This window comes from Saimiri boliviensis, chromosome 16 (genome assembly GCF_048565385.1).
Source record: "Saimiri boliviensis isolate mSaiBol1 chromosome 16, mSaiBol1.pri, whole genome shotgun sequence".
In the NCBI taxonomy this organism is placed as follows: Eukaryota; Metazoa; Chordata; class Mammalia; order Primates; family Cebidae; genus Saimiri; species Saimiri boliviensis.
Genome location: NC_133464.1, coordinates 365164 through 393086, shown reverse-complemented (window position 1 = coordinate 393086; position 27923 = coordinate 365164). Strand labels below are relative to the sequence as shown.

At 55.2% G+C, this 27923-nt stretch overlaps 1 protein-coding gene across 4 annotated transcripts in view; it reads right to left on the bottom strand.

Moving 5' to 3' along the window:
- Positions 1–27923, bottom strand: part of RASA3 (RAS p21 protein activator 3) — a 137129-nt gene that overhangs the window by 99899 nt on the left and 9307 nt on the right. Inside the window, exon 1 of one of the 4 annotated variants that reach the window (XM_074387376.1) lies at positions 16658–26610. The exons of 2 other annotated variants lie outside the window; for them this stretch is intronic. Coding sequence is in view for 1 of the 2 variants with exons in the window: in XM_074387375.1 (XP_074243476.1) it covers positions 6686–6719 (34 nt within the window). In the remaining variant the exon portion in view is untranslated. Of the gene's footprint in view, positions 1–6685; positions 8990–16657; positions 26611–27923 lie in introns of those variants that run through there. One more of the 4 variants, XM_074387375.1, reaches the window with a different exon arrangement.

Genomic DNA, 27923 nt, shown 5'->3' with positions numbered 1-27923 from the left:
TTAATATTTTTGGTGAAAGACCAGACAGATGAAGGAATTGTCTCTGAAGAGAAGGGACCGAGACTCCTCCCTGCATGGCAGCGAAAGAACCACGATGCATCACTTTGGGGCTCCTGTCCCAGGAGATTCCTCTTCCAACCAGGCAGGCTTGTGCCCCCCCATGCTCATCCCAGGAGATTCTGCTTCCAACCAGGCAGTCTTGCCCCCCACGCACATCCCATGAGATTCCACTTCTGACCAGGCAGGCTTGCCCCAGGTGCTCATCCCATCATGAGTGGATCTGGGTTCACACCGCCCACACTGGAGCACGGGCTGTGAGACTACAAAGAGAAAAACACCTCACAGCAGAGAGCTCATGTGACAAGCAGGCACGCTTGATGGGCACCAGCATCTCTGCGGCAAGCGCAGGCAGTGAACACATAAAAGCGCGACCCTTGCTTCCTCTAAATTCACAGGGCTGGTCCTGAGTCATGCGTAACAAAAAGAAGGTTTTCTTTGCCTGGGGAAAATTCAAGAGGTTCCAGGGCCTTAGTCTACAACTCCAGTTCAGAGCCTCAAGTAGAAGGTGGAGACAGGTGGGAACATTCTATTTTTGAAGGTTTCCATAAAATATATACATATATATATATTTTGGTGGTGTTACTGTTCAGTGGTACCCGAAATGCATGGTAGAAAACTTCCAACTGTATAGTCCTCATAGTCTAGATTAAAAACTGAGAGTATCCCTAAAGCCCCGCACCCATCTGTAGACCCACTCTTTAGAAATAACTAGTTACTAATTCGTTTCTTAGTTTTTCAAGCTAGCATTCCAACTTTAAGTAACAGTCCCACTGCTATTTCGTAGATTATCAACCTCAGATCAGCTGCTGGCTCCCTGTTGTGAAAGATGAAGAGTCTGAAGCTGTGCGGGTCCCTCTCCACTGTCATGTCCTGGATCTCAGTGGAAAGTCTTCTGAGCTTTCCCCACTCTGTATGAGGTTAGCTGTAGATTTGTCATTGACAGGCTCTGTCATTGTGAGGTACGTTCCTCTACACCCAATCTTTTGAGTTTTTGTCATGAGGGATGCTGAATTCTATCAAATGCTTTTTAAGCATTACCTGAAATAATCGTGTTTTTTGCTCCAGATTATATCCATGTGATGGATCACATTTGTTGATGAGCAGGCATTAAACCATCCCTATATTCCTGGATGAGTCCCATCTGTCATGCTGAATGGTTTTCCCAATGTGCTGCTGGCATCCACTTGCTGGTGTCTTGCTGAGGACTTTTGTGTCTGTGTTCATCAGGTACATTGGCCTATAGTTTTCTTTTTGTGTTGTGTCCTTGTCTGGTTTGGGTATCAGGTAACACTAACCTCATTGCTTGAGTTTGGAAGTATCCCCTTCTCTCCAATCGTCTGTATTAGTTTTGAGTAGAACTGGTATTAGTTGTTTAAATGTTTGATCAAATTTAGCAGTGAATCAATCAGGGCCTGGGCTTTTCTTTGCTGGGAGACTTTTTGTTATGATTTCCACTTCATTACTTATTGGTCTGTTCGGGTTCTGTTTCTTTATGGCTCCACATTGGTAGATTGTATGTGTCCAGGAATTTATAAAATTTCTCTAGGTTTTCTAACATGTTGGTGTATAGCTGTTCATAATAGTCTCTAGTGAGCCTTTGTATTTCTGTGGTATCAGCTATAATGTTTCCTTTTCCATCCTTGATTTCATTTATTTGGGTCTTATCTCTTTTTTCTTAGTCTAGCTAGAGCTTTCTCAATTTTGTTTATCCTTTCCAAAAAAATCAACTTTTCATTTTGTTGATCCGTTGTTTTTTTTTGTTTTTTTTTTGTTGTTGTTTTGTTTTTTTTTTTTTTTTTTTTTTTTGGTCTCAAGTTCATTCATTTCTGCTCAGATCTTTGTTATTTCTTTCCTTCTACTGATTTGGGGTTTGGCTTCTTCTTGCTTTTCCAGTTCCTTGAGGTACATCATTAGGTTGTTTACTTGAAGTCTTTCTGTTTTTATGATGTAGGCATTTATTGCTATAAATTTCCCTCTTAGCACTGCTTTTGATGTATCTCATAGGTTTTGGTATGTTATGTTTCCATTTTCATTTGTTTCAAGAAATTTTAAAATTTCCTTCTTAATTTCTTACCTGACCCACTGGCCATTTGAGTGCCATGTTGTTTAATTTCCATGTGTTTGCATAGTTTCCAAAGTTCCTCTTGTTATGATTTCTAGTTTTTTCTATTGTGGTCAGAAAACAGATTTTATATAATTTTGATGTTTTTGAATTTGTTGAGATTGTTTTGTGAGCTAACATATGGTCTATCCTGAAGAATATTCATTCCACTTGCTGATGAGAATAATGTGTATTCTGCAGCCATTGGATGAAATGTTCTGTAAATGTCTGTCAGGCTCTTTTGGCCAAGAGTATAGTTTAACTCCAATGTTTCTTACTGATTTTTCTGCCTGGATGACCTTCCCATTGCTGAAAGTGGGGTGTAAAGTCCCCTACTATTATTGTATTACAGTCTGTCTCTCTCTGCAGATCTATTTATATTTGCTTTATATATATATATCTGGGTGCTCTGGTATTGGGTGCATATGTATTTGCTAATGTTATATCCCCTTGCTGAATTGACCTCCTTTTGTAGGCCTCATGAGGCTTACAACAAAAAATTCTATGGTTATAGCAAGTTATTAAAACTGATACCAACAAACCATATACATATTAACTCCCTTCTCTGCCCATATTTTGAATTTTTGATGTCAGAATTTATTTTTTATATTGCCTATCTCCTAATTGTTGTGGTTATTATTATTTAATTAATTTTGTCTTTCATTTGTCTTACAAAAGATATAAGTGGTTTACACACCGTAATTACAGTATTAGTATAACAATCACATTAGCATCCTCTTCCTTTGGTTTGAAGAACTCCCTTTAGTGCTTCTTGTAGGACAGATGTGGTAGTGATGAATTTCCTCAGCTTGTGTTTGTCTGAGAAAGTTGCCATCTCTCCTTCATTTCAGAACGATAGCTTTGCTGGGTGCACTGTTTTTAGTTGACAATTATTTTCCGTTAGCACTCTGAATATATCATCCCTCTCCCCACTGGCCTATAAGATGTCTGCTCAGAAGTTGCTGCCAGACATATTGGTCTCCATAAAATGTTGTTTCTTTTCTCTTGCTGCCTTTGACATCATCTCTTTGTCTCTGATCTTTGAGAGTTTGACTATAATATGTCTTAGAGTATTCTTATTTGGACTGAATCTGATTGGTGACCTTTGACCTTCCTGTACCTGAATATTTATATCTTTCTCCAGGTTTGGAAAGTTTTCTGTTACTTATTTAAATAACTTTTCTACCACTTTGTTTTTCTCAATCCCCTTTTTAACTCTGATAACTTGAATATATGCCCTTTTGATATTGTCCCATAGATCTTGTAAGCTTTCTCCATTTCTTTTCATTTTTTTCTTTTTTCTTCCTGTGTATTTTCAAATACGCTGTCTCTGAGCTCACTGACTCTTCCTTCTGTTTGACCAGTTGTGCTACTGATGCTCTTTTATCTTCCCATTTCCTTCATTGTATTTTTCAGCTATAAGATTTCTGTTTGATTTTTTCTATTACTTCAATCTCTCTGTTAACTTTCTCTGATAAATTTGTAAATTCATTGTCTGTTTTAGTTCATTGAGCTTCCTGAAAACAGCTATTTTGAATTCTCTGTCTGAGAGATGACACATCTCCATCATTTCATTAGGGCCAGTCTTTCCCACCTTATTTTGTCCATTTGATAAGGTCACATTTCCCTGAATGTTCTTCATGCTTGTGGATGTATGATGATGTCTGAATCCTAAGAGTCCCACAGAGAGACTTTTGACTGTAAATAGGTACAGAATTCTTGTTGTAGTGGGGAATATGAGCAGGTTACCTTCAATTCCACAACTCAGTAAGTTAAACATAGCACTACCATATGATCCAGCAATTTCACTTCTAGCTATACGCTCAAAAGAATTGAAAACTGGTGTGCAAAGACATACATGAATGTTCGTAGCAGCACTATTCATAATCGCCAAAAAAAAAAAAGTGAAAACAACCCAAATGTCCATCAACACTTGAACTGATCAACAAAATGTGACATATCATTAGTGGCTGCCAGGGGATAGGAGGATGGGAAGTGATTACTTAAAGGGTGTTCTTCTGCAGTGAGTACAAAGTGTTGAAACTAGAGAGAGATGATGGTTGCACAGCACTGTAAATGTGCTAAATGCCACTGAATCATATACTTTAAAATTGTTAAAATGCTGAATTTCATGTTATGTATATTTTACAACTTAAAAAAAAATGGTTACCTGAGTACTGATAGAGGCAACTGTTGGTACATTCAACTGTGTTTAGTACACAGGCATCACATTCTACCTGACATCCTTGTTTGGAGCAGGAAAGAGTATAAATACTTTTTTGGAGTTTAGATGTAATATTTTTATTTATGTATTTTATTGGGCTACAATATATATTCAGTAAACAGAGCTCAATACATGTTTACATTTGTGCACAGCCATATAATCAGCACCCAGACCAAGGCACAGGCTCCCCCACACCCCAGAATGTCCTCTCACACCCCCTCCAAAGCTTAGCACTCTCCAGAGTCATAAAGTCATCCTATGCTTACATCTCAGATAAATGGAGTCACATGGTATGTACTTACATCTGCTACTCTAGTAAGGGTGATGATATTCTAATTCTACCTTTCATCTCCATTCATGGGATGAAATAATTATATAAAGGGAATTTACTATTTAATAACCCATTTTAGTGAAGTTTACAAAGGAAAGTTAGGATAAATGTTTGATTACTCCCTTTTATTTACTGGGTTTTCAAATAATGAACTGGCTACCTATCCTCCATTGGTGAATAATTTGGGGATTTTTAGTAATTTTTTGCCATTATTTTTTATTGAGATATAATTCACATATCATACAATTCACCCTTTTAAAGTCTACAATTCAGTGGTATTTAGTGTATTCACAGAGTGGTACAACCATCACCACTAACTCCAAAGAATTTTCATTACCCGAAAAAGAAACCCCATACCCATTGCCACTCCTCATCTCCTCGCCCTGCAGTCCCTGGCAACCACTAATCCACCATCTATCTCTACAGAGCTGCCTGTTCTGAACATCTCAAAGAAATGAAATCACTCAACATATGGCCTCCTGCACATGGCCTCCTTGACTCAGCCTCCTATTTTTTAGATTATTCCATGCTGTCATCTCAGGGCTTTGCTCCTTCCTGTGGCTGAATGGTAGAGATCTGTTTCTGTAATGCACACAACTCCACGTGCATCCACTCACACCCACAAGTCACAGAAGAGTGCAGGCAGCAGGCAAGGCTCAGGAGAGATGCTCCAAGGGTCAGGATAATGGCCCTGGCCGTTTCCACAAACGAGGTGGCTTGGGGCAAGTCATCCAGCCTCTCCAGGCTCTGCAGGCCTCAATTTCCCCATCTGTAAGCTGACTGGCTGGGCCTCAGGTGACCCCTAGGTCTTTTTCCAACTCTGATTCTGTGATTTGAGCAAATAAATCCAATCCTGAGCTTCATCTCACTTTCTAATCCAGTAAAAGTTAAGCAGTTGTATTTACTTGCTTCAGCAGAGTGTGTTGGGAAAGCAATTATGACATAAAACCACGATCCTCGTTGGGACTGCAAGCTAATCAAAGTTAATTTTTCACCCCACAATTGGCAAAATCTGCCTACAAGAAATGGCTCTAAACATGGGCCTAGAGGGTTTTCACCTGTGCAAAAATGCTATTTTCATTTGTGAAACATTCTTTTATTGCTTCACGGTAAAAGTTCGCAGCTAGAATCCAACCTTTCCTCTCTGTGTGCTAAAAGGGTTTCAACATCAGATTCTGTGAACTTCTGCAAACAGAGCAATTAAGTGAAGTTCCCTCAGCCTGTGGCTTTCCGGGGGGCCCTGGGCCGGCATCGGTGTGCTGGGAAGAGGGTGCACAGGCCTGCCCTGGCGTGCTGCCCGGGAGTCCACGTTCTCAAGAAAACAGGGTGACCCTGGCACAGGCTTGGGTCTGAGAGCTGCTCACCTGCCCATGCCTCCTGTGCAAATTGCCTTTCTCACTGTCTCCTGAATAGCATCTCGGCCATTCTCTGACACTCGGTGGCTCTGCACGCCTGGCTCACAGCCCTGCGCATTGTGGCCCATCGGTGAGCTGACCACCTGAAGCTGCCTTCTCATAGTGTTCTGTCCCAGAGACCCTGGCCGGGACAGTTTTCACAGAGTATGAGCTCAGGCCGACCAGCCCTGTCCTGGGTACAACTCACCCTCTGCCATGATTCAAACTATTCCAGCCTAGAATAACCCGATTGCTCCCATGGGAAGAACTGCTCCTTTACAGCCAAATTACCCACTTCCCAAATTCCTTCCCTTTTCATTCTTTACTGCAGCACCACACTGACCAGCGTGGGGGTCTCCAACGCAGTTATGACCAACCTTCCCTCCTTGTCTCCCAAAGCACTCCACAGCTCTCCAGTACCCACCAGATGGAGCACTGACCCTTCAGCCAGGCTCTGCAGCCCCCACAAGCCAAAGTCCGTCTGCATCCAGGCCGACCTCACTGCTCCCTCGGACGTACTCTGCCACACACCAGCCAAATGCGTGGTGTGTTTGCCAACGTGTGCAGCTTTGTACCTGAGTTCTTTCCACCTGCAGTGCCCTCTGCCATGTCTCAATCCTTCCCGTGCCCCAGGCCACGCTCACAGTCTGCTCCTCCACGTCTCCAGCCTTCCCGAGCCCCAGGCCACGCTCACAGTCTGCTCCTCCACGTCTCCAGCCTTCCTGAGGCCCAGGCCACGCTCACAGTCTGCTCCTCCACGTCTCCAGCCTTCCCGAGCCCCAGGCCACGCTCACAGTCTGCTCCTCCACGTCTCCAGCCTTCCTGTGCCCCAGCCCATGTTCTGAGTCTGCTCCTCCGTGAGGCTCCCCATCACCCCCAAAGCCACCCTGCCTGTCACTGAGTGTCCACAGTGTCACAGTTGTCACTGAGACTGCAGTGCTTCCCCTTCCTCTGGGTGAGGCAGCTATGTCTGTGTGCACATCCCCCTCCTGGACCCAGCAGTTCTCAGCAGATACAAGCTGACCCAGAAACTTTTTTTTCTCAGAAAATGTAATGTCGCTGCTACTTGAGACGGAGCATCATGGCGATTAGGCTGGCAGCAAATATATGCCTCAGTGCATTTCTCAAAAAAAGTAATGATGCAGCCTGAAAACCAGAAGTATCTTCTCTCAAGCATCTGAACACCCATCTGAGTTCCATTTCCCACAAGAGAGCAGACATATGAAGCAGCGATCACAGTGAGACGGAAATGCCAAGGCAGGCCAGAGCACATCTCCTCGCCCAATTCCACCTCATAGAACGGCTCCCGCCACAGGCCCACAGTTTCCTGAGACGCAGCCACCAGGTGGGAGCTGCTGTGTGGGTTTCTGGGTGAGGGCAAGAGAGGGTGGACCTGCATGCAGCCTAACCACGTAGAGGCAGCAGGAGGACCCCACTGGGTCTCACAGCCCGCTGCAGGGTCTGGCCTCGTTGGTGACTGTGCATGCCTCAAAGCAGTGCAGATGGCCAGAGCTCAGTTGCAGGGGTCCAGGGAGACCACCAGCGAGAGAGTGAGACCCCTGGGAACACAGCTGGCAGGATCTCCCTACCCTCAGACAAAGGCAGCTCTCAGCCCTCGGCTGAGTGCTCTGAGGGGCTACAGCCCCGATCCAGGCCCAGGCTGCCACCAGCACAGAGAAGCCAAGTGGACTCCGGGCCCAAACCCCAAGTCTGGGGACTGCAGGGGGGGCACAGTGCCAGGCCAAAGGCGCAGCACGTGGGGCCACAGCAGGCAGCCTGTGGTCAGTGGTCCTCCTTAGCGAGCAGCCAGGCCCAGCCAAGAGGACAGCAGGAAAAAAGTCAAACGGGAAGCCATGCCCTGTACAGACGGTGGGGGGCAGGCCTGACAGGACAGAGAACCTTCGAAGGGCAACAGGGACCCAGGCACGGTCCAGGTGCCCAGCCATGCCTCACGCCAGCAACACCCCGGGGTCCACAGTTAGAGCCACTGGGGAACAGAGACACAAACAGGCGAAAGCTCAGCCGGATGCCACGCCGGGGCCGCGGGGGGTGGGGCAGGACAGCCCGGAGGCCGGTGGGTGGGGGTCAGGAGGTTAAGGTGTGTGTGTAGACTTCGGTGATGCCAGATGCAGGAAGGGCTGGCTGGACCCCTCTCTCTGAGATGTGGGAGACCCCACGGACAGGACGAGGGGAGGCAGGAGTGGTGGGGCGTGGAGGCCAGCTGAGAGTCCAGAGGAGAGGCCGGTCCGGACCTAGGGAAGCAGGAACCCTCTGGGATGTCCCAGAAAGCAAGGAGAGAGGCATTGGAAGGTACAGGGGTTCGGGGAGGGCCTCAGCAAGGATTTAGAGGATGAAGAAATGAAAGCTCTGACACTGACTTTAACAGAGCTTTGGGCTACACTCTAACTTGGATGTAGCAGCCCAAGAAAAAAGGCTGCACAGAGTGTCCCCGCAGGCAAGAAGGGAGCAACACCCACCGAGGCCAGACCCACAGCAGGCAGGGCCCAGCCCCCGATCCCCCAGACCACCCTTCTTTTCCTCAAGGACAGAACTGAGGCACAAAGGCAGAGCAAGAGGCCGCAGACACTCCCGAGCCAGAGCCAGATGCTGAGGCCGAGGATACGGCTCCTCTAGCTTCTCCCCGGGCAGGGGCACGTGGGGCCTCCTCCACCCTAGACGGTCTGTGGGTGGCTGCTGGGTCAGGGGGGAAGGGGACTGCCTCTCCCTTTCCAGGCACATGCGGATTCCCTGGGGTGCACAGGAAAGACTCCGGCCTCTGGTCAGTGCGTCTCACGCCTGCGTTCACACAGCCCATCTCCCTCCTTTACCTCCCTGCCTGGGACCTAAGTAAGGTTCTATTTAAAACTGGCCCTGATGCAGGGTCAGCACTTGAGATGCAGCCCCCACACACCCCCGTAGCCTCCAAGGCACCCCCCACAGCCGCCCCCTGCAGCCCCCGGGCATCCCCACAACCCCCCTATAGCCCCTACAGCCCCACAGTGGTCCCCCACAGCCCCCCTGTAGCCCCTACTTCACCCCTGCAGCCCCCCCAGGAGTCCCTCCTCAGCATCTCCTGCAGCCTCCACAGTGGCCCCCCACAGCCCCCTGTAGCCCCTGCAGCCCCCCAGGAGTCCCCCCTCAGCATCTCCTGCAGCCTCCACAGCAGCCCCTCCACAACCCCCTGTAGCCCCACAGCTTCCCTGCAGCCCCCCGGCAATTCCCCCACAGCCCCCTGCAGCCCCCCAACAGCCCCCTGTAGCCCCACAGCTTCCCTGCAGCCCCCCGGCAGTTCCCCCACAGCCCCCTGCAGCCCCCCAACAGCCCCCTGTAGCCCCACAGCTTCCCTGCAGCCCCCTGGCAGTTCCCCCAGCCCCCTGTAGCCCCACAGCTTCCCTGCAGCCCCCCAGCAGCACCCCACAGCCCCCTGTAGCCCCACAGCTTCCCTGCAGCCCCCTGGCAGTCCCCCCAGCCCCCATGTGCTCGCCTCGATGCTCACACGCAGGCAGGCAGAGTTTTAGCTCCTTAACTCTAATGCTGTTTAAAAGCTATTGTCCTAATTAAGCAAGAAAAACTGCAGGTTTGCAAAGCGCCTGCCCTAGAAGAACGGCAGGTCAGGGTAGAGACCTCCCTGCCACACCTGAACGCAGCAAGCCTTTCCAGACTGTGCAGCGGGAGCAAACTGAATGTCATGGTGAACGGAGACGCTCACAGGAGACCACTGTGACTCTGCCCTGCCCCTGCCCACGGTGCCCAGGGCGCACCAGTGTGATGCCTCTGAGCCTGCCGCCCTCAGCCCCGACCCTCCCTGAGTCCTGGGGCGCCCTCAGGTTCAGCCTTGGGGTGCACAGCAGCCTGTGTGCATTCTGAAAGGAGTTTAGATGTTTGTGCTCAACGCACCTGCGAAGCACTTGGGTCAGCGTGGCCTGGAGAGGGAGGAACGTCCTGGCAGCAGGGCTCCGACGGCGGACGAGGGGTGCTCAAAGCAGCCAGGGACTCCCATCCAGGCCCAGTCGCCCAGTGCTGCGCCCCGCCGCTGGCTGCAAGTCTGTCCTAAAGACCACCTCCAGGACATGTGCAGCAGCCGGCCCTGGCACTCGGGAAGAAGGTGGCCAATGTGGCTTCCATGGAAAATGCCAGAAAGCACACCAGGACACCTGGGGAAACAGCCTCGAATCAGAAAACCCAGAAAACCCCAAGCTGTTTAAGTCCTCCGCTGCCCTGACCTGCTTAGACATCCAGCCATTCAGGAGCCGTCTACCCTTCGAGAAACACTCCAAGGCCCCAGGGCCACCAGACGGCGGGACCTGTGCTGGGCGCTGGGGCAGAGCAAGAGCAAAGGAGGGAGAGAGACGGCAAGGGGGAGTGGGGCAGAGACAGAGACAGGGAGGCAGAGAGGGAGGGAGAGGCCAAATCTCAGGCCCACCCTCCCCCAGTGGCAGCGGTGTGGGAGGGGCAGGAGGTGCAGGGCCCCCGTCTCTGACATGTGCCAGCACTGCCCTCCACACACAAACTCTCAGGAACCATCGAGACCCATTTTGCAGGAGGCAATGCTCGCCCATGGCCAGTGGCTGGGGCAGAAGTGGGGCTGCAGCTCACGGGGGGGTATCATGGCCAAGCCCGTGGCCTCACCACCATCCTCCCTGACCTGTCCTCCCCACCTGCCCCCAGGGTGTCACTCCCACAGACGCCCTCTGCCCTGTGACCTCTGGGGCTTCCTGACCCCTGGGGAGGGCGGCAAAGCCTGTGGAGGCCAGAGTGCTGTGGGCCGGGAAACACCAGGGAGACCTAGTCATCTGTACCATATTGTGGACAAAGACGGGCAGTGCTGCCCACCCAGCCACAAGGCACCACGGGGCTCCCAGAGTTGGGGTCCCTGATGCAAACCACCCCCCGCTACTCCCTCACAGGCCAGCAAGGTGGCTGGGGTCTGGGGACTTGCTCACCCCTAAGAGTGAGGCTGCGGTGACGTGGGCAGCTCTGGCGCCACCTGCCCCAGGGGGAGAAATGCAGCTGTGGCCGCCAGCCGTGACTGCTGCTGTTTGGCAGAGAAGCCAGGTGTCCCGGCTCTGCTTTGAGGAGACCCAGTCCATCGGGTATGTGTGCACGTCTGCACGACCCCACTGTGCACCTGGCCCAGGTTGGGAGAGATGCCCACGAGACCACGGCTGGCCTCCGCACAGTGAAGCCTGCCCTGGCCCTTTGGGGTATCTTGGAAGAGCCTGGCATTCTCTCCTGGGTAGCTCTCACCCTCTCAAAGCACAAAAACAGTAAGAACCCCAGACACGTGCTGCATCCAAAGGGAAGGCCAGGTAGATCCTGGGGTGGGGGGACGGGGGACACAGAACCAAGCCCCCAAAGAGCGCCTGACACCCAAGCCAGAGTCGCAGCTCACAGCCTCCACCCCCATTCGTCCACGCTGCCTGCCCCTGGCCACGAACACCCACAGGCCCTGAGGCCTGAGATGCCACCACGCCCTGGTCAGAGGCTCAGCCCACAGCCTGCACCCCACGACCTGTACCGACAAAATGTGCGACTAGCAGGAACTGGCCTCTCCCTGACCCCGTCATCAGGGACGCAGCAGGGACGGAGTCCGGGGGCAGGCACGCCCAGCTCGATGACAGGGTGAGCATGTCATGCCCTCCTAGTGGGCTGGCCACAGAGACACCCTCTCATCAGTCACCCTGTGGAGAACCACAGCCAAAAGCCTACACTTCCTGGGGACTTCAGGATTCAGTGGCTACTTCAGAAGAAAATAGCAAATCAAAACTTGGGTTTTTCCTTCCTTATTTACAACTCAGGACAAGACTGCCTGTGAGAGCATCACACTCAGCCTGATGCAGGCTGCAGAGTGGTGACTGTTCTGGAGAACCCACCCCTCCCCAGCCCACCCATGCTCACCTGAGGCCCCCACTCCCTAGCCCACAAACGCTTACCTGGCCCCCCCAGCCCACACACGCTCACCTGAGCCCCCCACCAAGCCGACACATGCTCACCTGGGCCCCCCTGCAGCCCACACAGGCTCACCTGGACACCCCTCCCCAGCCCACACACACTCACCTGGGCCACTTCCCCTAACCCACACACACTCACCTGGCCCCCCCCCAGCCCACACATGCTTACCTGGCCCCTCCCCAGCCCACACACGCTCACCTAGGCCACTACCTCCAAAGCCCACACAGGCTCACCTGAGTACCCCCCTCCCCAGCCCACACACACTCACCTGGGCCACTCCCCCTAGGCCACACACGCTCACCTGGGCCACTCCCTCCAACACCCATACAGGCTCACCTGAGCACCCCCCTTCCCAGCTCACACATGTGCAGCTGGTTCCCCAGCCCTCAGAGGCTCACCTGAGCAGCCCCCTCCCCAGCCCACACACGCTCACCTAGGCCACTCCCTCCAAAGCCCACACACGCTCACCTGGGCCACTCCCCCCAGCCCACACACACACACCTGAGTCCCCCCTCCCCAGCCCACACACGCTCACCTGGGCCACTCCCCCCAGCCCACACACGCTCACCTGGGCCACTCCCCCCAGCCCACACACGCTCACCTGGGCCACTCCCCCCAGCCCACACACGCTCACCTGAGGATCACCAACACCAGCATCAGCAGCACACAGGAAGGGTGTCCCCCAGGCCCTCACCTGCCTGAGCCCAGCCTCCACCTCGGGCCATAAACACCCTTTGGCCACCTGCACGCCCTGCTCCAAAAGTCTCCAAACTTCCCAAGCCCCAGAATCCCTCAGAGACGGAGAGCATGCCTGGCCCCCCATCCAGGGCAGGTAGTTCCCAGGGCCAAGCCATCACTTCAGAAGGGTAGGATGGGGACAGGGACCACCAGGCGCCACAGCTCCACCCCAGTCTCCTGCCCAACAAGGCCACATCCAGGGCCAGCACTGACCAAATGGATGTTCCCTCAACCACTCCCGGCCTGAGGCAGGATGGGAGGCACCAGCGTCTGCACCAGATCCACCCGGGGTTTAGAAAATGACATAAGCCAGGCCAGGCTCTGAGCCGCCCGTCCGTCCTCCTCGCACACCTGACCATGACGGCATATTTACAATGTCTTCTCAATCGTTGAAAAATATTTCTAAGATGACATGAGAGCAAATTGATATTCCAGTGGTCTAAGGAAGTCAGCTAGCTGTAAAACTTAGAGTAAGATGCCAAGCAGGAGAAATCAGCATGGGGAAGGAAACGGTGTTCCACACCGTGAGACTGACACTCACAGAGCACCCTGCACCCGCCCTTCCACAGCCAGAGACTCTGACACTCACAGAGCACCCTGCACCCACCCTTCCACAGCCACTCTGACACTCAGAGCACCCTGCACCCGCCCTTCCACAGCCAGAGACTCTGACACTCACAGAGCACCCTGCACCCGCCCTTCCACAGCCACTCTGACACTCAGAGCACCCTGCACCCACCCTTCCACAGCCACTCTGACACTCAAAGCACCCTGCACCCACCCTTGCACAGCCACTCTGACACTCAGAGTACTCTGCACCCGCCCTTCCACAGCCACTCTGACACTCAAAGCACCCTGCACCCACCCTTGCACAGCCACTCTGACACTCAGAGCACCCTGCACCCGCCCTTCCACAGCCAGAGACTGACACAGAGCACCCTGCACCCACCCTTCCACAGCCAGAGACTCTGACACTCAGAGAGCACCCTGCACCCACCCTTCCACAGCCAGACACTCTGACACTCACAGAGCACCCTGCACCCGCCCTTCCACAGCCAGAGACTCTGACACTCACAGAGCACCCTGCACCCGCCCTTCCACAGCCACTCTGACACTCAGAGCACCCTGCATCCGCCCTTCCACAGCCAGAGACTGACACAGAGCACCCTGCACCCACCCTTCCACAGCCAGAGACTCTGACACTCACAGAGCACCCTGCACCCGCCCTTCCACAGCCAGAGACTCTGACACTCACAGAGCACCCTGCACCCGCCCTTCCACAGCCACTCTGACACTCAGAGCACCCTGCACCCACCCTTCCACAGCCAGAGACTGACACTCAGAGCACCCTGCACCCACCCTTCCACAGCCAGACACTCTGACACTCACAGCACCCTGCACCCACCCTTCCACAGCCAGAGACTCTGACACTCACAGAGCACCCTACACCCACCCTTCCACAGCCAGAGACTGACACTCAGAGCACCCTGCACCCACCCTTCCACAGCCAGACACTCTGACACTCAGAGCACCCTGCACCTGCCCTTCCACAGCCAGAGACTCTGACACTCACAGAGCACCCTGCACCCACCATTCCACAGCCAGACACTCTGACACTCACAGAGCACCCTGCACCCGCCCTTCCACAGCCAGAGACTCTGACACTCACAGAGCACCCTGCACCCGCCCTTCCACAGCCAGACACTCTGACACAGCACCCTGCACCCACCCTTCCACAGCCAGACACTCTGACACAGCACCCTGCACCCACCCTTCCACAGCCACTCTGACACTCAGAGCACCCTGCACCCGCCCTGGGCTGAGCAATCTGCAGTCCTGACCCTGCAGAGCTGCCATTCCAGCAGGGCCACACGGGAAGGGGCAGGCACTGAGGCGTGTGCTGGGGTCAACAGGCATCACAGAGCGCCACACGGCCACCCCCAGTGCCTTTTCCGATGAACTTTCAGTAATGCATAGAAATGTACAGTGCAATGCTTCCTGTGAGCTTACAGACGTGTATTTAATATTGATATATGTGCGTAGCATGCATCTCCATGGTGCAAAATAAGAATACAGAGAAACTGATCAAAAGAAAGATGCTAACGTGCTCAGCTCTCAGTGGAAACCACTTCTCATTCTTGAAAACTTAAAATTAGCTTATCCAAGACATCTACAAAGCAACAGAAAAGCTTACAAATTTAACAGCATCCGAGATTATTACAAATAAAAAGGTTAGGTCTAATTTCACCTTTCCCAACAATCCCTTCGCTTATATTAAATACTGACAGAGCCAACTCATTACGGGTAATAATGGCAATTTTTCCGAATTAAGTTTAAACATAAAACAGCTTCGTGACTAAATGTCCATTTTTCTCGCTGTAGCTGTAGAAATTCACACGCGAGTCCCCCTGAGACCACGATTCCTACTCCACAGCATAAGGCCTGGCACAGGGAGGGGCTTGGGCTCTGTCTGCTGAGCTGATCAACACCATTACCTTATTAATCGTTTTTGGTTTAACCCCGAACCAGATGGGTACAAACTATGACACACAGTACAAAACCACCTGGCCATCCTCCAGGCACAAGGAAGGCTCGGCCCACAGAGACCAAACTCTACGCTGCATCCCTTTTAGAAAGCTCTGCGTATGTTTAAAATTAAAAGTTTTATAAGGAAACTATTTTTCTGTGTTTTAAAATGTTCTCAATTACAAAGAAATAGATATTCATTCTAGCCAGTTAAGTCTCCAGGTAGAAAGTTAACCGTGACCTCCCTCAGTCAGCCCCACCCAGAGCCGCAGCCGGGAGAAGAGCTGGATGCACGGCTACACCTCCTGCCTCTTCCACCACACGGCCACACCTGATCAGACGCGCCGGCATTTCAACCTGGCAGTCTCCTTCCAGCCACGGTCTGTGGACGGCGTTCAGCCTCCAGCTTTGACCCTGGGCATCCTGACCCTCGAGGGGGGTGGGCCCGTGTGTCCCTCCTTGGTGTCCTGGTCCTCAGGGGGGGTGTGTCACAGGGGACGGGCCTGTGTGTCCCTCCTTTGTGACCTGGTCCTCAAGGGCGACATGGCCCACGTGTCCAGCCTTCGTGTCCCGACCCTGGTGGAGGACGTGGTCTGTGTGTCCCAGCTTCGTGCGGCGTGGCACCATGGGTCTGATTTTCCCACAGTGGAGGTCTGCTTCTGAAGGGCTGCACCTGCTCCCACAGGGCAGGTGTCTTCTCACCCAGGCGCCTGTCCTGCCTGAGGCCTGGGCTCTTCCCACCCAGGGCTGGGGAACGGCCCGTCCCTCATGACCCAGGCAAGCGGCCAGGCCTCCCTGGAACTCCGGGCTGCTGTGGGTGAGCTCTAGAAGGTTCCCGTGGAAGCGACTGCGTCTGCGAAACCTGTTCCCCTGTTTAAAAGGTGACCCCACCGTGGCTACCCACATGCCCAGTCCTCTCAGGAAGTGCCAGGCCGCCAGGAGAGAGGAAGCAGAAGCCGCTGTCTTTCAGCAGGGCCCTGAAAAGCAGGATGAATCAGCGGGGCCATTCAGAACAAGGCTCAAATTACCGCTGCGCTTTTCAGAACGGAGCCAGGCTCAGCGTTTCAAAACCAGAGGCTGACGTGGACCAGCTCGCACTTGGCTGGGACCTGAGCCAGCCTCTGGGTGCCACGCCCCACAGTCGTATCATCCCACCCCCGCCACCGTGTCGGTCACCCAGCTTCCATCACCCCGCCCCTGTCACCCTGCCCCCATCAAAACACACCCATCACCCCACACCCATCACCCTGCCTCCTGTCACCCCTCTGCCGTCAAAATGCGCCCATCACCCCGCACCGCTTACCCCACCCTCATCACCCCACGGCCCTCACCTTGCACCCGTCACCCCACCTCCCATCACTGAGGTGCTGTTTTCTTGGCGCCAGACCAGGTGGGATTCACACCTCAGGTGCACAGCTTCTGAGTCACTGTCAGTCACACTTGCGGCTGCGCGTGGCTCACTCGGGAGCGGGACCGCAGAGCGCGTGGCGAAGCCACAGCCCTCCACGTGTCTGGGTCCCGGCCCTTCCGTAACAACGTGGCTCCTCTTCAGTCGCAAGGAGGATCCGGCGTCGCACAGAGAGGTTTTCCAGAGCAGCAGAACTGGCAGCAGCAACGCGGGCGCCTCGGTTCAGGCACAGCACGCAGAGCTCCGGCGGCGAGCCAGGCTGCGGCGGCTCTAGGCGGGTGGCGGCGGGGCCCCCGGGTCTCTGTCACAGCAAGGCTCTCCACTCGGCCACCTCACCTGTTTGCAACCTCAAGCCGGCCAAAATCCCAGGGGAACTCAGAGGGCGCATTTCTCCCCACTGCATTCCCTAAGCCGGGCGGCAGCAGCAGAGCCCCGGTCTGACAACCACACGGCCACGTTCTTAGGGCCCCGGCTGCGTGACGGTCACAGACGTTCAGTTTGCTTGGTTTTCAGCCCACGTCTCTGGCGCCAGGGCCTTGCTTGGCACCTGTGTGGGCAGCAAGCACACGAAGCCTGTCTCGGGAAGTGTTGTGTGAGCAGCAGGGGCTCTCCCGAGGCACCGCGTCCTCTTCTTCTCCTCTTTATATCTCCGACGCAGCCGCCCTGCTCGGCGTGCTCCCCATACACACCCGCAGGCGCGTTCGCAGCCTGCTCTCGCTGAGCATCTCCGAGCTCCACTCCAACCCACACCCCCGCCTTTTACCAAATCCCAAGCCAGTGACAGCTTCAGAATAAAGTGAGAGCAGCCCGGCCACGGACTCGGCGCCTGCCGTGGGCTGCACACGCTCACACAGGGCCCTCTCTAATCTTCTTCCACACACACCAGCCACGAGGACGGCCGAGAGGAATAAAACGCAGCTGAGCTGTTTTCTCTCAAAGGAACGTAGACCTCAAAGCAAAACCGGAGCCCAGCACCATCTACCCGACAAACTCCTCCTTCTGCTCCACCAGGACCGCGCAGCCCCGGAGCCCAGGCCCTCAGGCCTCCAGATGCCGCCGCAGCCTCCCACGGCTTCCAGAGGGACGCCGCCAGAGGCAGGGGGCCGGGTGGGTCTCTGACCAGGGTGGTCTCGCAGCAGCATGAGGCTCAGCATCATGGGGGTCTGGCTCTGAGACCCGGGCGGCCTGCAGAGCACCCTGGGGTGCGGCTACTCAGGAACGTGCCGTCTCCTCAGCCACCCACAGACGCTGCTGCAGCGGCATCGTCAGGGCAGCCAGCGGCTGGCGGAGCCCAGCGAGAGGCCAGGCCCTCTCCCCCTCACAGAAACCTGACCAGTCACACGTGGCTGCAGCCTGGGCGGTTAAGAGAAAAATTATTCTTTCTATAACCAGAAAAGATAGTGAATCAACAGAAACAGAAATGCTCAGAATGAAACATAAAAGATCCAAGTCAGTGGACAGAATTCGGCAGTGCCCAGGAGGGCCTGGAACCTGGATCCCTGCGCTGGGTACCCAAGCCCAGCCGGCCAGGACCAGGGAGAGACGGGCGCGGGCCCCTGACCAAACCCTGTGCTGCGATGCCTGTACGGTAGATTGTACATAATTTTACAATTGCTAAGAGCAGAACATTTCGTGCATGTGAACATTATGCACAACTCAAATCTCTGTGTCTGAGATGAGGTGGAATGGACACAGCCTCTCCGCACCGTGCCTGCGCCCACACCCCTGCTCAGGGCACAGCTGCGCGACCCCCTGGCCCTACGCAGACGGGTTCTGCGCACTCGCCCTCCACCTTGCTCAAAGGACTCCTCGGGAGGGCAGCGGGCAGCTGTGGCCCAGCAAGAGCCTGGCAAAGCACTTCCCTCCCAGAGCACCGTTTCCTCATCCGCAAGAGAACACGACCAGCCCCCCTCCCCGGCTTCTGTGAGGACCGACAGCCCCCTCCCGGCACCTGCGCCGGGGGCGTGACACCCATCACCTGTCACCGCCGCCTTCTCCCGCTCAGCCTCCCATGTCCCCAGGGGGCCGGGACCAGAGCCTCACAGCACCAGGACACCCATCCGGACGCCAGCAAGCGGCCGCCACAGACGGTTTGGGGAACGAGAATCCTCCCGAGAGCCACAGTGTCCCAGGTGTGGGGCAGTGGAGGGAGGGTCTGGGCCTGGGCCCCGCTCGGGAGCTGAGCCATGCTCGGGCCGTGAAGGATACTGCCGGAGGCCTGTTATAATCCAGGGTTGCTCGAGGTGAGAAAACTAAAACCGCACCGTGGAACGCACACCGCTGGCCACAGGCAAGCTGCAGGCTGGGTTCTAACGGGCTGGGGCTTCCAGGAGGGAGGGAAGCCTCACTTCCCGCCGCACAGCCCAGCCTCCCCACGCCCGCTGACCACCTTGGCATTTGCAAGTATGTCCATGGCCGTCGTGTTTTCTCCAAAGCGGCCTCCAGCTACACAAGCTGCTCAGAAGACCTCATGTGTAAGAGCAGAGTATGTCAAGCCTCCATCTGTGCTCGGGAATTAGAACACCCTGGCTGCAATCTGAGCAGAAACGGCACTTCCAGAGGATCATCAAATCCTGTGTCTTGCTTGGGGTTGGGGCCATCGACTTAAAATAGCTTGTTTATTCTGGTGAAGGAGGCACAGACGTCGCCCTAATTCCGAGGAACAGGCGCAGGCAGGAAAAGCAAAGGTAGATTCGCCTCTTTGTGCGGCCCCGTAAGTGACATCATCCCTCCTCTCCCTGGAAACGGTGGCTTCCAGGCACCCGCTCCAGCACCCAGGACCAGGGCTCGCCAGGCTAAGTTTTAACCAGGTGGGTTTAGTGGTAGCAAATAAAGAGAAGAACACCCTCCTCGGCCAGGCTACTGTGAATGGGTGTTACCAAAAAATGGCATTAGGAGGGCACCGGGCTTGGCCAGCTCCAGGCAGCCCCGTGTCTGCTCATTAATCTCCGGAGTCTTCCAGGGGGCCCAGGGCAGCTGGAACCCGGCCAGGTGGGAGGATGTCCACCATGAGAAAGTCAGGGCCCTCCCGGAGGAACAGAAGGTCTGCAGGAAGCTTCTGTTCGGGAAGCCGGTCTGGTCCTGACACTCCACAGGAAGAGAACTGCACTCTTTAGACCAGGGTTTCCCAGGTGTCAGCCGGACAGGCACCCTCTGCAGGGCCCGTGGACACAGAGATGGCCAGCCCTGCCCAAGATTTACCAGCTCTGCAGGTCTAGGGGAGAGCCTGCTGCGTGCACTCCACACACGTTCCTGGGGAAGCAGATGCTGCAGGTGTGGGGACCCCACCTGGAGAGCCCGGGGTAAGGCTTGGGAACTGGAGGATGGGCCGGGGACGCCAGCTCCCCCTGCTTGCCCCAGCCCCACACACTCAGGCCTCTGTGGCCAGCCTGGTCCTCCTCTCCCATGGCCAAGGTGCCCCAACTGCCACTCCCCATGGGGCCACAGGGGATACCAACATCCAGGCAGAGGCACCCACCGTGGGTTCACCTCACAGTTCAAAGGGTTTCCAAGAGAATCCTCAGCAAAAAGCAACACTTCCCCTTCGGAGAGTGGCTCAGAGGCCAGCAGGAAACTGGGAAGGTGCTTAGCCCAGAAGGGCTGGAGGGTGGGGCTGGGAGGCACTAAGGCCCCTGGGCCTCAGAGGAAGGCCCAGCCCATGCCAGCAGGGGCAGAGCAGGACTCCAGAGTGGAGCGGAGCCCTGCCATGCACGGGCAGCCTTTCCCGATGTGCGGGCCGGAGCCGGTGGGTGGGGATGACCCTAAGGGGACACGCGCCGGCTCCAGAGCCCAGTGGCTGCTGCCCTCCGGGGCCACTTCCACAGCGAGGCTTTTCTGCATGTAAGTTTGTCTGCTCGGCCACATCAGCCTCCTCCTGGCACGTCGTCTCTCACAGGGCACCTCCTTCCGTGGAGACCCGGGGCCTCCAGACGGCTCCTCCTGACAGGGCCCAGCCCTCGGGCAGACGCACCTGCGGCTTGAGCTCAGCACAGCAGCACAGTGGCTGGCAGGGAACAAAAGGAAAACCGGAGAAATGCATGTAAAATGTCGAGCAGAGCTCTGCTCCGTTGCTTTGGAAGAACAACATTGCTTTTAATTACCTTCTTAAAAAGAGAGAAAGATGCCAGTGAGAAAACCAGAGGGGACGAATGCTACCCAGGACCGTAAGACAGCTGCCATCGAGATCAGTGGCTCGCACCACGCCCCTCAGTCCACCGCTCTGCGGCGAGCGCCTGCGATGTCCACGCAGAGGAGGAAGACCAGCCCTGTCCTCAGCACGGCCACGGGCCACGTCAGAAAGGCAACCGCAACTCCACTGTGGAGCGCAAAGCGGATTTCCTCCTGTTACACGCTGACTTTTTCTTCTGGGCTTCCTGGGGTTTCCTTCATTAGACTTGAGTCCAGAACCCTCTGGAAAGATCTCTGGGATATCTCGGCCTTGCAAGCGAGGGGTGAAGGAACGGGGATACGGACAGACGGAGGGAGATGAATTAATCTGCAAATGCTCCTTGCACATGTCCTGGCTCTGTCCGTCAAAGTGTGGTCCGGCCACAACAGCTGCCCGTTCACTTGCTAAATGGTGCCAAATGGGCCCAGACCCTCATTTTACCTGTAAATAAATAACAGTATATTCTTGTCTGCTCTTTAAACCACACAGGCCAAAATGAGTTGAGCACGATCATGTATTTAATTGACTTCTAAAAGCAGCTTGTTTTCCTTCATCCTTTGCCGACCTTTGTTTACGGGTATCCCTTAATAAAATGTGGGCAAGGTTTCAGCCTAAACCCGTGGGCAGGTTAAACACACTCCCCCCAGAACAGCCTGTTCTCATGTGCAGGGACAGGGCAGGGTCATGGCCGACAAGGGAACGACCTCTAACTCCCAACTCTGGAAACAAGGGGTGTGCTAAGCTGGGAAATTCTCCAGCATGACCCCCAACTGTGGGCGAAAGCACCCCCAATCCCAGCCCTAGCCCCAGCCCCAGTTGTGGGCAGCTGCAGGCCCCAGCAGGAGAAGGAGATTCCCACAGAGAGGCCGCTGAACGAGGCACAGGGCCAGGTCCGGCCGTGTAAAAATACTTGGAACGCACGGGAGGCTTTGCTCGTGGCGGCGGTGGCGGCTTCGGTTCACGTCCAGCGGCGACGCGTTTAGGACCCTGTGCCGCCGTGCGGGAGCTGTCTTCCCCCAGAGTCTCCCGGCCGGGGCGGTTGGTGAGCACGTAAGTTCAGCAAGGGAACACAGCACCGTGGTGACAGGGAGGCAGCACGGTCACGCCCTCGGCCTGGGAGAGGCCACACAGCCACGAAACACGAAGCTTGGGTTAGTGCCGGGCACATGGGGAGGCGCCTGCATGCCTGAAGGCTGGTCACAGGACGACATCCCACATTACGAAATGATTAACTGATTCATTAATACCACTTCCTGTCACAAGAGACTGAGCCCTAGAGATAAAGCCATCAGAACAACAGCACAGACCTCGAAGCAGCTGGGTCATTTCCAGTGCCCTCAACAGTCCACGGCACCCCCGGGCGGCTGGGTCATTTCCATTGCCCTCTGTAGTTCATGGGACACCCGGGGCATCTGGGTCATTTCCACTGCCCTCTGCAGTCCATGGGACACCCAGGGCATCTGGGTCATTTCCACTGCCCTGCAAGTGCACGTGTGTGGGTGAGCACGTGTGTGCATGTGTAGGTGTGCCTGTGTGGGTGTGCAGTGTGTGGGTGTGCACATTTGTGTGCACACGTATGGGTGTGCACATTTGTGTGCACACGTGTGGGTGAGCACTTGTGTGGGTGTGCACATGTGTGCACGTGTGTGGATGTGCCTGTGTGCAGGTGTGCCTGTGTGCGGGTGTGCAGGTGTGTGGTGAGCATGTGTGTGGGTGTGCATGTGGGTGTGCACGCGTGGGTGAGCACACGTGTGGGTGTGCACGTGTGGTGAGGACGTGTGTGGGTGTGCACGTGTGTGTGTGTGTGGTGAGCATGTGTGTGGATGTGCAGGTATGTGGGTGAGATGTGTGGGTTTGCACATGTGAGCATGTGTGTGTGGGTGAGGACATGCATGGGTGTGCACATGTGTGGTGAGGAGATGTGTGGGGGTGCACTGTGTGGTGAGCAGATGTGAGTGTGCACACATTTAAGGGGTGCATGCACACGCACCTGTCTGCATATGTGGATATTGCTGTGCGCAAACATGTGCCCTCCCAGTGTCTGTCCGTGAGCACGCAGGAACAGCGGTTACAAGTGCCTCACTCTTCCTGAGCACCATGGTAGCTCCACTCTCCAAGGAGCGTGAAAATTCTTCTTGTTATTCTCATAAACACATGACTATGCTGATGGCTGTGTCTTATTCATCCCTTAGTCTATAACAACTTGGAACGCACAGCCAGTAATTGCCTCACATCCTGCGGCAGTCCTGGTTCATGGCTTCTGATGGCTGCGGCCGGCTCCCGGGAGCCCTGGGGCGGCAGACTGAGGTCCGCCCCCACCTACGTGATTCAGATCCCCCAGTGAAGTCCCTATGGGAGGATTTTCAGTGGGTGGGGAAGCTTCTGAAAAATAACTTGACTCTAACTAATATTTGTAATTAACACATCAAGTAAAACTAAAAGTTCCTGCCATTGCCTTTTGGTGGGTGCCCTTAAAAAGTCATCTGTCTCACACTGACTCCATCACATCCTAACTCCAGCCCCAAATCCTAACAAACACACCAGTCAAGAATGCACAGCACATTTTTACAAGCCTCACAATTCTCTGATTAGATGCATACAGAAATGCCCCAAATAATTCTGAAATATTTCTTTTGAAAACCAATGTCATCACCACTTTTAAGCCACTGCCATTCTACAATCTAGACCAGCTTCTACACAGTGGCAGCCTCAGAGCGCCGCACGCTCAGGGACCATCCACAAATCTGTGATCAATTATTCACCAGCCCAGGCCAGCTCTGCGGAAAGTCAGCAGCTATATCCTGCCTGAAATACACCAACCTTTACGTTTACTAAACCCGCTGGTTCCAGAGCAGCTACAGAGGGAAGCCATGGGGGTGAGCAGCAGCAGGGGTGGTGCCACCGTGGGATCCCCCAGAAGGAAGCCAGGGGAGCACAGAACTAAACGGTCACCCATTACAATGACTCGTGGTCTGGAAAGAAATCAAGTGTTTTTTGTGGGTCTGAGATCGGCCGCCTGCCCCTCTACCCTCCGCTTTGCTCCCAACCCACGCACGCCAGCTCTCTGGACTAAACAGTTTTCCCGGGCCTGGGAAGGGGACATGGGATGGGGAAAGGCCTTCCCTGAAGAAAACACAGAAATATACTTTACAAAACAAAACAAACTTAAAAATAAAGGCGCTAGGCAAAACTGTAGTGAAAAGTGTTTCTTTCCACAGTCTTTTATTTTTCACTCAGGATTTGCATAAACACATTCTTGGTTCCAAACACCAAGAAACTCCTTCTCTAAATACTCGAGGAGCACTGAATGGAACAGGAAATGATGAACAGAGAAAGGAATGCCGCAGATTCCAGACGGATGGGACCAGCTGGGGAATTCGGGAAACCGGACTGAGGTCCTGCAGACATCCTCACTGCTCGCGCCTCTGGGGGAGACCGCCTGGGATCACCCAGTGGCAGCAAGAGAACCACCAGTGCCACAGCGGCCTCCCTCCTCCCCCAGCCACGCATCCACCACCAGTGCCACAGTGCAGGTCACCGTCTTCTCCCAGCCACGCATCCACCACCAGTGCCACAGTGGCCTCCCTCTTCCCCGAGCCACACATTCACCACCAGTGCCACAGTGGCCTCCCTCTTCCCCGAGCCACACATTCACCACCAGTGCCACAGTGGCCTCCCTCTTCCCCGAGCCACACATTCACCACCAGTGCCACAGTGGCCTCCCTCTTCCCTGAGCCACACATTCACCACCAGTGCCACAGTGGCCTCCCTCTTCCCCGAGCCATGCATCCACCAGTGCCACAGTAGCAGGGCCCCCTCCTCTCCCAGCCACACATCCACCACCAGTGCCACAGCGGCAGGCCCCCCTCCTCTCCCAGCCACGGGTCGATGCCTTCTGAGGGGTCTCGACCAACAAGCCCTGGTGTGGAACTTGCCTCACAGAGAAACTCCATGTGACTCTGCCCCACGGATAACAAGGGAGGGGACGCTTCATCATCAGAAGCTGCTGACGTAAAAGTGATCAATCACTCTCTTCTGACTTCCCATCGCCAGGCCAGGGTGAGGAGGAGCCCCAGTAATTTCTTACTAATTACAGCTCAACCACCACGGTCTTCTTTTTATGCAGATCTTAGAGGATCAAGTGCATTCCCAGAAAACATCCCTCTCGTTTGAATTCCTCTGTGCTTTCCTGTGTGGCACGGCCAGGCCAGCCTTGGGCTCTGGAACAATCCAAAGATTGGGACCCCCCCCACCAACACGCAGCCACCTAAGAGAACAGGTCAGTGACAAATGGGGAAAAAGCTGTTAGGAAAAATAGCAAGTTGTCGTCCTAAAAACAAAATATTTCTTATACAAATACGAAATATTAGAAAATCGAAAAGCAGTTGCCAGAAGAGAGCTCAAGTCGTGGAAAGCAAGAGGCCACCGTGGGGCACTCAGACCCCGGTGCCCCGAACACAACCCGCCGAGCCTCCTGGGACGAGGTCCCTGGGAGCCACAGGGCTCTCTGGAGGGTGTCCCCAGCCTCAGCTGCGTCAGGTACAACAAAGACGATGAAGAACTGTCTGAGAAGTTGGAACCGTGTTTAAACTCCGGGCATCTGACTCAGCCAGACGGGCCCTCGGCTAAAGGGAAAGCCGGTGGAAGCCCCGTGGGCCTCCCTTACGTCCACCCAGTACTGTGCCATGGAGCCACGCAACCCTGCCCCAGGCTGTCCCAGGGTCGTGGGTGTACGTATGTGCACGTGCACGTGTGTGTAGCGTGTGCATGTGCATGTGTGCAAGCGTGCCACAACACGAGGAGACCTCCCAGGATCATAAGGACACCTGACTCCCTCCCTTAGCCTGAACCTCTGCCTCTTGGGCACAACTGGGCCTTCCCGCTTCCCCAGGGAAAGAGCCAACACTTCACTCCTCTGCCGCCCTGGGGATGCGGCGTCCAGACCGGTCCCTGGCAGTGTGAGTTTAATGCCTGTCACACTAGCCTGCACAGTGAAGGAGACACTAGCTTTTCACAGCTGCGCACCTACACAGCCCCTGGCACGCTTGGGAAGTCCAAGCAGGCCCGCAGTGGGACTTCTCGGAATCTCTCCTGCCTGGCTCCGTGCAGCGGCCGGCAGAGCCAGGTCTGAGGACTGGGCGCAGAAGCCTGCTCCCACCATCCCTACAGGTGATGGCTGAGGGCCCATGGTGCCCAGAGCCCCTTCCCTCTGGCCAACGCCCCTTAACTAATTATGATCCCAGCCCATAGGGCTGACCGCAAATCCCAGAATCTCAGCAGTTGAAGTCTTGGAGATCAGTTGTCAGGGAGGCAGAGGACCGGGGAGGGCGGGCGTCCCTTCCAGGCTGCTCCAGCCTCCAGGCCCTCTCGGGGGTCAGCCCCAGCCCAGGCCAGCAAGGCTTCCTGAGAAGGCTGAGCTTGGCAGCTGCAGCCCCAGGGGCATCTGGAATTCCCCAGAAAAGCCCTCATCCCAAAAGCCATGGGAAAACCAGCCCTGTGGGAGCACCCTACCCCGACCTCTGGAGGAGAGTCCGGCACAGCCAGTCCCCTGGGCTCTGCACAGATGCTTTTCCCAGAACTGGTTCCTCTTCCTGAATCTCTGCTAATGGCATATCCACCAGTCTGACCCCAGCCTTGGAAACCCCCATGCAGCCCGGGCCAGAATGAAGTAGGTGCCCAGAGGTTCGGGCTGCTTGGGGCCGAACCCCCCCCAGCTCCACCGCCTCCCCTCGCCCCAAGCCACGCCCTCCCCTGCCTGGGCTGGCTTTCTCCGCATCCAGGGGCACCTGGGCCTGACGGTGCAGGTTCACCCCTCCCCATTAGAGGGAAATGTTCTGACATGGAAGCAGAGGGCACCGCATTCAGAAAGAACGAGTGGGGCTTCCACACAGGCAGCCTGGGTGCTGCGACCCAGGTCTGCCGGTGGGGATGGCCCCGAGTGAGATGCAACTAGGAAGGGGGTCTCCAGCAGGTCAGCCCTGAGTGAGGGTCACAGCTAGGAAGGGGGTCTCCAGCAGGTCAGCCCTGAGTGAGGGTCACAGCTAGGAAGGGGGTCTCCGGCAGGTCAGTCCTCAGTGAGGGTCACAGCTAGGAAGGGGGTCTCCGGCAGGTCACTCCTGAGTGAGGGTCACAGCTAGGAAGGGGGTCTCCGGCAGGTCAGTCTTCAGTGAGGGTCACAGCTAGGAAGGGGGTCTCCGGCATGGATGGCCTGAGTGAGGGTCACAGCTAGGAAGGGGGTCTCCGGCAGGTCAGCCCTGAGTGAGGGTCACAGCTAGGAAGGGGTCTCCAGCAGGTCAGCCCTGAGTGAGGGTCACAGCTAGGAAGGGGGTCTCCGGCAGGTCAGTCCTCAGTGAGGGTCACAGCTAGGAATGGGTCTCCAGCAGGTCAGCCCTGAGTGAGGGTCACAGCTAGGAAGGGGGTCTCCGGCAGGTCAGTCCTCAGTGAGGGTCACAGCTAGGAAGGGGGTCTCCGGCAGGTCACTCCTGAGTGAGGGTCACAGCTAGGAAGGGGGTCTCCAGCAGGTCAGTCTTCAGTGAGGGTCACAGCTAGGAAGGGGGTCTCCGGCATGGATGGCCTGAGTGAGGGTCACAGCTAGGAAGGGGGTCTCCGGCAGGTCAGCCCTGAGTGAGGGTCACAGCTAGGAAGGGGTCTCCAGCAGGTCAGCCCTGAGTGAGGGTCACAGCTAGGAAGGGGGTCTCCGGCAGGTCAGTCCTCAGTGAGGGTCACAGCTAGGAATGGGTCTCCAGCAGGTCAGCCCTGAGTGAGGGTCACAGCTAGGAAGGGGGTCTCCGGCAGGTCAGCCCTGAGTGAGGGTCACAGCTAGGAAGGGGGTCTCCAGCAGGTCAGCCCTGAGTGAGGGTCACAGCTAGGAAGGGGGTCTCCAGCAGGTCAGCCCTGAGTGAGGGTCACAGCTAGGAAGGGGGTCTCCAGCAGGTCAGCCCTGAGTGAGGGTCACAGCTAGGAAGGGGGTCTCCGGCAGGTCACTCCTGAGTGAGGGTCACAGCTAGGAAGGGGGTCTCCG